Source organism: Synchiropus splendidus, chromosome 3 (assembly GCF_027744825.2).
Source record: "Synchiropus splendidus isolate RoL2022-P1 chromosome 3, RoL_Sspl_1.0, whole genome shotgun sequence".
Taxonomy (NCBI): Eukaryota; Metazoa; Chordata; class Actinopteri; order Syngnathiformes; family Callionymidae; genus Synchiropus; species Synchiropus splendidus.
Window position 1 is genome coordinate 27,158,709 of NC_071336.1, and position 11,438 is coordinate 27,170,146.

The 11,438-nt window shown below is 39.4% G+C and overlaps 1 protein-coding gene across 2 annotated transcripts; it reads right to left on the minus strand.

The window, feature by feature from the left end:
• Positions 1-539: 539 nt before the first annotated feature.
• LOC128756345 (copine-3-like) lies at positions 540-10,701 on the minus strand. Of its 2 annotated transcripts, XM_053860783.1 has the most exons (17): positions 10,627-10,701; positions 9,582-9,741; positions 9,328-9,510; positions 8,466-8,540; positions 8,277-8,348; positions 7,739-7,819; positions 6,764-6,853; positions 5,159-5,257; positions 4,157-4,243; positions 3,919-3,978; positions 3,703-3,836; positions 3,570-3,624; positions 3,441-3,492; positions 3,203-3,336; positions 2,889-3,125; positions 1,840-1,954; positions 1,198-1,347 (listed from the first exon to the last, which is right to left on the minus strand). In XM_053860783.1, exons 2-16 carry the CDS (start codon positions 9,738-9,740, stop codon positions 1,844-1,846), a joined length of 1,629 nt encoding a protein of 542 aa, XP_053716758.1. In that variant the 5' UTR covers position 9,741; positions 10,627-10,701; the 3' UTR covers positions 1,198-1,347; positions 1,840-1,843. The 2 variants fall into 2 exon arrangements, with proteins under 2 accessions (XP_053716757.1, XP_053716758.1); XM_053860782.1 differs by lacking the exon at positions 1,840-1,954 and having other exon boundaries at positions 540-1,347.
• Positions 10,702-11,438: the final 737 nt, after the last annotated feature.

The window sequence follows — 11,438 nt, forward strand, 5'->3', positions numbered from 1 at the left end:
TAATTGTAATAAAACATATTGATACTGTTCTAAAACAGGAAATTGTTTCTGTTTAATCGCCCCTTTAATTATTAAAGGCTAATTTAAAGGCTATTTTAAAATGATTTCCTTCATCATCGACTCAGCTTTGTTTTCCAACTTTTAAGTGAGTCACATAGGACTGTAGACATGAGTTGCCCCTTGAACAGGCCATCTGTGGAGACTCTGTGTTGAACTCCTGTTTCTTCCCACTCAAGTTTGGATTCAAATTTGGCTGAAGCAGACAAAAATCAGGACGTATGCTAGTGCCACATCTGCAACATACCAACATACAGTAAGTGGCTGAAAACTCTGTTTAAGACAGGCCTTCAGAGACCTGTAGTTTAGTGGTCTCTAACCCGCCATCTTTTCCTATTCAATTCAGTAAATCTATTTATGTATCAACTGGATGGAATAGAAATAACAGCAAGAAATTTAGTCCACCATATTTTGACCAACCAGTCTAGAATCCTTCAATAAACAAATCCATTGAACAAGACCAGAACCATATGCTTCCAAAAATATTTATTGTTACACCTTTCAACACAGAATTCCTGTTTACTTTATCTCATCATCAAATCTCTACATACATATAATATAGTGTACAATGCCCAAATATAGAAGCAGAGTCAACAAAAACAGGCCATTCCAGTCTCATTAAAGGACACTGATTTTTACTGTTCGTGCAGTTTCTTATTCAAAATAGATTTCAAGATAAACTTAAATAAGAGAAAAAAGTGCAACAAAACAATATTGTAGATATTTCTATTCATTGAAAGTCGTAGTAACTTGATCTTAAGACACGTTTCGTCAGAGTTAACAGTCATTTAGTCGGATAAACGGAACTCATGCACATGCTGAAGCACCATACAGAACACTGGATAAAAACACGAAAAAAAATAGTTTCTTGTATCAAAAGTACAATAGATATTATATGCAATTCCAGATAGCAAATACATAAAATAATACCATAATACTATTCATAAAAGCAAATCTCTATCGTGATCAGAGTGTAAAAAGTGAGTTGACATATTAGTAATGGCTTAGTATTAATGTGTTGTCTTTGTGTTAATACTATTTTCACAAATAGACAGGCTGAGGATACACAGTTATTGCAGGAAAAGAACAAATATTTTACTAGTCCGTAAGTTGTTGGGCAGAACGGTCGGCAGTCTTGCTTGGTCATAGAGGGGCAACTGGTGGCTGTGGTGGTACGTCAGCAGCAGGTGCTCCAGCCTTCGGCGGTTTCAACCCCTTCGAGTTAAAGAAACTCACCACCTGACCCGGAACTTCAGCCAACACACTCTGAGCGAGTAGTTCCTGAGGACCCTGGGTGGAGCAAGTACACAGAGGAGAGGTGATTTACATAAGTTTCATTTTTCATGGATAAAAACAGAGGTCGAGCAACATGGGAAAAGAGGCAGCCTCCTATACTTTTGTGCAAACTTTAAGTTTAGAACTACCCCTAATCTAATACATTTAAATACTTCAGTTGCAGATTGACAAAAATAGTTTCCTTAAGTTATTTTGTTTCATAAAAGTCAATGGTGATTCTGAAACTAAGGCTGAGACTTGTTTTTATGAATCACACCTAAGTAAAATGAAGTGGCAAATATATATGATGATATATGTGATGCTAACTAGACCATTATATATATATATATATATATATATATATATATATATATATATATATATATATATATATATATATGATTGTGCACCTTCTTCTGGGAAAACAGGCAATTAAATCGAGTGGATGATCTGAGCAATGACAACTGGGACAAGGACAGAAAAAGGAGGACGATTCTATGAGCCTACATTTCTAAGACGGAGTTGTGTCACTGGGGGGCTTCAGGCCAAATAAATTGAAGAATGACGACACTTGGTCGGGCAACTCTGCCAGTACACTTTGGGCCAGTGCAGCAGGGGGTGCCTGAAATTAGACGTGCAGATATTAACACTTAATTGGCGATTTAAAAATAGAGATTTATGATGAACTTGAAAATGTTGAGCCTGACGTGGCCAGACTTCATTCAACAGGCACCACAGGCGAATGTCATTGCTGACCTAAGCGTGACATGATTGCAAGCTGAATGACATGATTTGAGAAAATGGGCCTCTAGTTTGTGGTGGTGGTGGTGGTGTTGTAGTACTCCAGATCAGTCTTGGTCTTGAGACCAGTCTCAAGGACACATTTTTAGGGTCTTGGACTCATCGTGGCCTGAAATGCATTTTTACTCAGTCTTGTCTCATGACCAGACTGAGCGGTAGGAGAGTAAGAAAATACTGATACACTCAAATGTTGCGATATTTGATTGCGAGATATTTTATCCATACTATTGCTTTTTGACTGTGTGATGTTGTGTTGATTTTTTAAGTCAATATTTCATCCATAGATACTTGGATGCGATGCTCCATTTGTGACATGTTTAAGATTTTCTTTTTGTACTGTATGCTGGACTTATTTTATTGCTCCTCTTTGACTGATAAATTTAATTGAAAGTCTAACTGACTGACGTCATAACAAACGTTTTCATGCACATCATATTGTACTGCATAATCTGATTTTCCCCCTTAAAATCGTATTTTTTTGATAATATATAAACAGTATCGCAACATATACCGCAATGTATCGTGTCACCACTCCTGTATCGGAATACATATCGCATCGCAAGACAACTGCCAATAAACAGCCGTACTGGGCGGAATAAGCCACATGAAATGAAATTCAAGGAAATGCAAAGATGTTGACCACCTGAACAATGGAGAGGTGCCTTTGGAAAGCATTAGTAGCCCTGAATACTCGCCCTTTACCAGCAGCAACATAAAACTCGAAGTGCTTTTCGTAATGAGACAACATGACTTACATTTTGGAATTGCCTGAACGGTACAAACTGCACAATGTCCCGCATGGCAGGCACACCCGTGGATGAGCGAAGAAGGCCGTCATCTGCATCCAGAAACTCCATGGCGCTGAAGTCTGCGCCGCCCACTCCCACGATGATGATGGACATGGGCAGATTGGAGGCGCTGACAATGGCGTTCCGAGTCTGATCCATGTCAGTGATCACTCCGTCTGTGATGATGAGAAGGACGAAATATTGCTGCAAAATAAAGCAAAAAATAAGATCAGTATAGTAAGCGCTACAGATGCAGGTCAGCTAGCTTTTCAGAAACTCACAGAGGCAGTTTGCTGCTGCAAGGCTTGTCTGCCGAAATGGGAAACGTGATTGATGATCGGAGAAAAGTTTGTTGGGCCGTAGAGCTTGACCTGGGGCAGACATTGCTGGTAGGCTTGGATAACACCTTCAATGCCTAAACACACAGACAAACACATATTTTTACAAGCCCATTAACCTTTGGTATAGACAACCAAGACTTGTATGCATCTCAACAGAACCACTTGCATACAGATATACCTGCACAGAACGGATTTGCTGGGTTGAAGTTGACAGGAAACTCATGGCTGACCTAAAACAAACAAAAAGCTTGATAATTCAAGTTCAATATTCACTGCTTAGCTTAGGAGAACAGTGTCAGGTGCTTACCTGCCATGTCGGAGGGATCTGGGCTCCGAACCCAAATACCGGAAACATCTTGTCACTTAAACACAAAATTACTAACTTACAAAAGGAACATTAAATCTAAGAAAGTTCCAGTTCACACGGAGAGCTTCCAGACCTGTCATAGTCCTGGATGACATTCCCAACCGCCCAGATCGCGGACAGGTATTCATTGAATCCATGAGGGTTGATGTAGTGGAGAGACTGGGGGCTGCTGGGGTGGCCGTTGGAGCCGGTGAAGTCAATAGCAATCTGATGCACAGACAATTGTGATGTTACTTCCAGTCAATTCTTAATGAAATGAAATAAAATGGACTCAAACCCTGGCACTCACAGTGAAGTTTATCTGACAGCCACCGAAAATGTAGTCCAGGAAGGTATACTCCTTGATAATCTGTCAACAGATGAAGGTCAAAGGTTAAAACAGGTGGGGGCATTATTAATGGATAAACACTTGTTAATGAATGAATGAATGAAAAGGTCATAAAAATATAAGTAACATGAAGTAATAAAAAAGCCCAATAAAATGTTAGAAGCTATGACATTGGAAGCCAGCTGAAGTGAACACGCACCTGGCATTGTTTAATGCTGATAACACCTGAATTCTTGTATCCTCTCTTCTTCTGTTTCTTCTTACTGTTGATGCATTCAAACTCCGCCTGTTGGTAAATGGCAAATCTCAGGTCATAAACACAACATGGAGCTTGATTGCATTACATCTCTCTGAAGATAGTTTCATGAGATCACAACAAGCTATATCTCAGTCTTGTTCAACAAAATATTAAACTTTGACATCAGTATCCTAAAAGACCATAGCTTGAAAATGGTATGGGATAAAGGCATTGTGCATATGAAAAGAAGGGATGGAAGTAACTTCACCCAATAATTTGAATATTTTCATGTACATGGTGGCGGCCATAGTGAATTTCATCATTTACAGATGTTTATCTGATCCTCTGATGACACTCTTCCTCATTATTCATCTGGGCATCATCATCATTATTGTTTACAGCGGTTCCGTGATCACTGTTTTGCCCACAAATGTTGTTCGGATTGAAGTTACCGGTGTCGTCATCTGCATGTGCTAAGTAGTAACTCCATCAGGATTCATATGCAGTCTGGCTTGTTTAAATATAGGATTTTTGCTTGAACTATGAGGGTGACTATTCATTTTAAACAGCTCAATTGAGATATAGGTTAAAAATGGACGTTACGTTTGTCTTTGAAAGTTATTCATTTAACTTTATGACTTAGGTTTAGAGATTGTGGTCGGCTGGTCATGTGCTGATGACTGAGCTAGATACCATGACATTGACAGCAATAGAAACCAACCAGGGACGAATCAAGATCTGTAAGACTATGGGCTAGCTAACTGAATTTATTCCCAGATTCATATACAAGTGACATCCGATCGGTTCCCACCAACCGGTCGTAAGTCAGATTAGACATAAGATTTGCTTCCACAATTACACTTCCCACACACATCAAGTACATACCTTTGGGCACAGTAAGCAAAAAAGCTGTAAACGCTTTTTCTTAATGGAGAGAAACCTAAAAAGTAAAGCCTCACTTACAGCATAGGTTGTGCATGACTGTTGAATTTGGCAGAGCGTAGCTTGGAAGCTTCCGATGAGTTCATGAGAGCCGCTGTTGTTGTAGTCATAACAATCCACCTGGAAATACACAAGACATGTGAATAGGATAAACTCATTGCCAAGTCTGGTGACAGGACACACAGAAACATGCTTTGGATGTGGAGCTGATGAGGCTAGTCGGAGAGTAAAACACACACACGCTGCTCAGAATCTGGACACAGACCATTTTGCACCACATTCTGAGCACCGCTGGGGTGGAGACTAACAAGACATGACTATTATGAAACGTCATTAAAGCAGGTGTGTGGAGGTTCACACTACAGCCACTCAATAATCAGCACTACTTGTAACTCAAACATCTACATCTATGAGGGATTATTTTCATCATCAGTTTTTGGTTGTGGAAGTGACCTTCATATAAAAAGCCCCACCCACCATGAATACAACTGAAGGGTATTGGGCTAGTTTTGTTTACTCACACACGCGACATTAGTCATTGCATTTGTGTTTAGTTTGTGGTGAGCAAACACTTCACTAAGGTCAAAGGGATAGAATGGATGGACAATTTCTTGAGGCAGTCGCGAAGCATTTGGTTTACGAATATGTTTAACACTTTAGGCACCAGCAGCATTTACCTACGTCCTAAACTTTGAAGATTGTCCTCTTTTAGAATACACCTTCATCTCTAACTTTTCCATTTACAGCCTTTAGCAAGAGCGATATCAAAGTGGAATATTTTACTGAAAAAACTCTGGCGCCCAAAGGGTTAACTTCATTTCTTTAAAGAAAGAAGTATATAAACTATATTTATTGGAACACAAAAGATTTTGTCCAGTATGACACTAACAAGTACAGTATACACAAGGGATCAGGTAGTTCAGGTAGATCATTACCATCGATTGTTTAAATATTCAGTGACAAGTGAACAAATTACAGCATTTGTGGTCAAATTCTGACAAGATTCCAAGACGTACAAAGCACATGACAAATGAAGATGAGGACGATTGTGCATCAACTGGACTCCACGTCTGTTGTTACATAATGTTGTGAAGGTCAGCTCATACAGTGAGTCAATTGTTCCAGCTCCATCTAACGTTTAGAATATGAGACCAACTAGAGCACCTGCTAACTTGAGATGTAGATGCCTGCAGGATTTGTTCACGTATCCTTTGTTTGGCACTTATGAGGAACACACATGAGGAGGGGCTGTAAACTTACTTGCACAGTTGCCTCAGAATCATTTCTTCCTGACAAGAATGCTTTTAAAAGGGAACATGAAAACAAAAATAATGCTAACACACCTTCTCTTGTTGGCATTACACACACGTTTTGGACAAATTCATAAAATTAAAAAAAAAAAAAAACATTCTCATGTGCACTCAATTCAGTTTCCTAATGATAAATGAGACAATAAGATGAGCAGGAAGCTGGTCTTAGAATAGATTGCATTACGCTCCCTCAGCATTTTAGTCATGTCTATCTTAAGTAGCAAAGCATTCAGATGAAAACTTTAATAGTATTAGCAAGAAGTGTATTATGATTGATATTGTATATTTACTGCACGAGACCATAATCCACACCCACCTTTATTGATTTCTCCACATCTCCTCCGCAAAGAGCCAGAATTGGGATTTTGAACGGCTTCCATACTGGATTGAGGTTACATTTCACCACCTGTGCAGCAATTGACATCAATCACGCAATGAATGAGTGAATGCAGAAAACAAAGGATCCTGGCCCTGTTTCATATCACCCACACTAACTGAGCATTTTAATAGAAACAGTTACTACAGTTCTAATAAAAAATGGTTGATTATAAAATAAATGTTATCAACATCAAACTTTTTATATGTTTTGGACAAGGAGTGACCTAAATATATTATTTAAAAGACAATATTCTTTTTCAGTTTCGGACATTATTTCAAAAACATCATGACTCCTGCAGCATGGACTGTGCATCTGCATTAATGGCCTGAGTGTCTTTATGTTGTCAAATATTTCACCATAAAAAATACCTTTAATAACTAGGTAACAGTGGGTAGGCATATCAGGATAATAATTCAAAAAACTGAAACCCTATGAAAATGAACTGGATAATTTTGATGCTCTCATCCCCTAACGGCAGCCTGTGTGTGAACGGGCCCCCTTGTTCCCCCACAGAGATTGTAAGACTGACAAGAGGGTTAACTCATCCATCCGTAGCAGAGTGAACCCTCATGTCAGCCAAGCCAGTCTCTGAGGAGAAACTGGCAGCTAACAGTTCAGCAAGTGACCACAACATTTGTGAGGAGTAATGCAGAAATTGAGTTTAAAAGAATGACTGCAAAGCCCCCCAAGTTACAATTGGACTCAATATAATTTTTGCTAGCAGAAACTATGAATCCTTTGTATCGTTTTATTTGATATAGTTAACCTTTTCTGACATTTGAAAGGCGGTACTGGCATCATCATGTACATTAGAAGATAATGTTGACAGTGATATTGGCATTAATACAGTGTATCAACCAACACAATTTATCACCATGACAGGCCTGTAAGTGTGTGCTTGTTAGTGTGTACCTCAGTCCTGTGGGCCAACTTCCATCCACTTTCTGTCTGCTTGTAAAATTCCAGGAAAGGATCAGACTTTCCAAAAAAATCCTAAAAAGATAAAAAAAAAAAAAGGAACACTGGTTCATTGAATTGGCGGCAAACCTGAATTGCATCAGTCTTGAGGGCCGGACATATTTTAATACTGTGGCATGAGCTACATCCATGCAGCTTGTCTGGTGGCGTGTCAACGTTTACTTTACAGACTTGACGGTTGATTTAGTGCTTGGAATGTCACGCAACACTTCATTCATTCAACAGATTACATGAAATGATTTACACAGTGACTCTGGATGTTTTCAATTGCAATAGCAACATATATGTATATGTATATGTCACATGCTAAAGCAACCAAGTTCACTTTAGCATGTGTTGTTTTGACTTCACAGAGCTATATTATTTAAAAACACAGGGAGAACAAAATGAATTCTTTAAATTCCTCATCAAGGCTACAAAGTTGTAAAACTGAAAAATATTTCTTTGTAAGAGGCATGTTTGTTGAAGATACCTTTTTGTCCAGTTTTCGCGCTGACATCTCGAATTTAACCACCCTGTTGTCTGTTTGTTCCTCTGCGCTGATCTGTAACATTGTGAGAGAAAGAATACTTAAATGCAGAACACTAAAAGAGTGTAAGTAAGTGAAAAAGGGGTTGGATAAATTGATACTGTGTATATGTTATGGGGGGGAAAAACTCACAGTGATGGTTCCTCTTCCTGCTGGTCTTCTGTCTTTCATCACAAGAGGTTTTGTGATTCTTTGTGAGGATACAATCTGTAGACAAAAAACGTTTATTTTGTCTTTTAATCAATGTGTTTAGTTCAACTTTCTGTAATCCTTAGACCCTATTTGCATTTGACATTTGCATGACTTACATTTCTTTGCATTGTATTGCATCGTCACTTATGGAACATTACATCTGGTGTAGGCATCATTTCACCTCACATTTTGAAAAGCAACGATGTGAAGAACAGTTCATATAATTCCCGCCCCACATTCAGGTTGTATGTAAAAATTTGTGACCCACCGCCGCGACTTATAACAGTGTTGCCATGCTTCCAGAATAATGAACTCTTTTTACAGATGAAATCTCACAAGATCAAACATATTACAATCAAGTGGGCATGGAGGTGGACATGATAATGGTGGGTTCTTGGGGTTTTTTTCGGGTTTCAAAAACACTCCAATAACAGTCTATTTCTGGCTCTAAACCTGACCAGCAGTGTTTATTTGCTCTGTAATCACTTTATATATTATCGCGGGATCCTTTTTCCTCTTCATTATGAAGACAATTGTCTTGATATTTTCTTTCTGCCATTTGTAATGAAGCTGTTTCCATGCCAGCTGCTTGTCCACACTGGAACTCGTAGTTAGTACAGCTCATGCTTGGCAACGGTCGGCCATGCAAATGTGACAGTTGAAAAGCACAATACCCCAAATAATTAAGTCTCTCTCAGGACGACTGAATGCTCACTCTGGGTTGGAGCCCTGCTGTGCGCTACTGGGAGGAGTATTTCAGCAAAGTGTCGAGTAGATGGCAATCGATAACAAAAATCCAAACCTGTCCCAGTGTGCACTCCAGTTCACCCAGGAAGTCAGCGCTTTGCAAGCTGCAGGTAACACTGTCGTCGATGTCGTACACCTCGAACCTCAACTTCTGGACCATCTCGAAGTAGTAGTCAATGATAAAGGTTTTGGAAAACTTGGGGTTTAGACAGTTTTGTAGGACTTCTGTCCTACCGACCTAAAATAAAAATGAAAATAACATTTTAAGCAACTACAGCCCAACTTTACAGAGAGTCCTGACCCACTGACCTCCCACCAGCTGGAGCCCGAGCTGTTCATGTAAAGCACGCACAGGGGGTCCGACTTCGAGAAGACATCCATGTCCAGTAGATTTTCACAAGAGACGCTCAACGACACCTTGGTCACACAGTCATTGACCTTTGGTCCAGTGTTCCCTACTGCCGCCATCCTAGACAGAGGTCGTGAGAGCTGATAAACAAACTCAAGAAACATTGTTAGGTTTACACACAGCTTGTTTTTATCTGGCAGAGACACTCCACTCCTAAAATATCAACTAATACTTCACTTTCAACCACAAAGATCACAGATGTCCGCGCACTAAATTAAGCCATGAGACCAGCTAAGTGTTACTCACATTAAGTCAAGAGGGGGGAAAAATTGATATGGGATTCGATCTATTCAACAGAGTCTGAAGTTCACTTCGTTTCTTCTGAACTGGGAATGTGTGGTATGTCAAATCCTAATAGCTTGTGATGTTGCGCGACAACTTTTTTTCCCGTCCGAGTGGGATTTCCCAGCCAACCAAGAGCTACCTTGCGTGGATGTTGCACACTTCCGGAGGAACAAACGGACAAAACTTAATGGATGTTGTGCGCCTGACGTCACATGTAAAAGACTGTTTTGGGGAAGAAAAAAAAACCTCGGGAGATCACAAGCTGACAAAATAACACTAACAATCTTATATATACTTCAAACCGGTGTTTTGAGCAAAAATAAGTGACAGTATTTTGATAAACTATGAGTGGTTTTAATTACACATATTGACTGACGGGCGAGACCAAGCTAACGGTAGCACCGCGACAGCTATCAGACAACAGACATTATACAGCAAAGAGGCTTTGCACAGCGAACATTTAAGAAGTACTCAAATGTTAAGTGAAAGCTAAACGGAATGGAAAGACTTGTACTTGACAACAGACAGTGCCTTCTTTCTTCCCTCATTCCTCACTGACGTGACAGTGGCGTTACGTCAGTTACCAGCATAAACAATACCCCCGCCAGGTTTTAACTGAAGAGTATAGTAATATAAAAAAGTGAATTTGGTTTTTCTTACTTTATTTCGTGCCCCACCTTTGAGCAAAGATTTTGGTTGTGTCCGCAGTGAAGAGGAGGCGCAGCAGACTCGGGGTGGGCGGTGCCTGGTGCGCTCGTTTGCTGACAGAGGACATGCCGACTACGCGGTGCAATTGAGTCAGAAGTCTCACTTAAATCTCCTCTATATATTAGTATATAGTGAGAGAATATAACATATAGAGAGACGAAGCTCTGAAATAAAAGAAGAACAAGATGGGAATATCTTTTTTGTTGTATTTTGGTTTTGTCAAGTTCTTAATAATAATAAAACATGCGTTTGCCATATCTTGCTTTTCTGTTTTTGTGAGGATATTTTGCTTAACATTATCGATTTTACTTGGATGTTTTAAAAGAGTTCATAGTCTTCTTCAAACAAATCAAAATGCTACACATCCTTTTCCTAGCCTATCCCATTTTGAATACATATTAGTGGTTTAATATGCTTAAGGGAATTAAACGGTGGGTCCAAAAACATACTAACAACTAAAATGACGGTAGAGAACAACCAAATATAACTTTTGGTTGACAAAAATACATTTCTCTTAACCACTGCTAGCAGTTTTGTGTCTTTGCGAACCCACAGTACCTTTCCCACCATCTAATAAAGGCACTAAGAATTGAAATTGAAGTGAACTCACTTTCTGTACAGTGCAGCTAATACGCCCGCTTCCCTATTACTCACAAGCAAGACAGACAGGTATTTAAACGTCCTCACTTCATGGGAAGTTTCATTGGTTTGGAGGTTAGAATTACGCTCCAGATACCAAAGTCATTCCAAGGTTTTGATGCCGT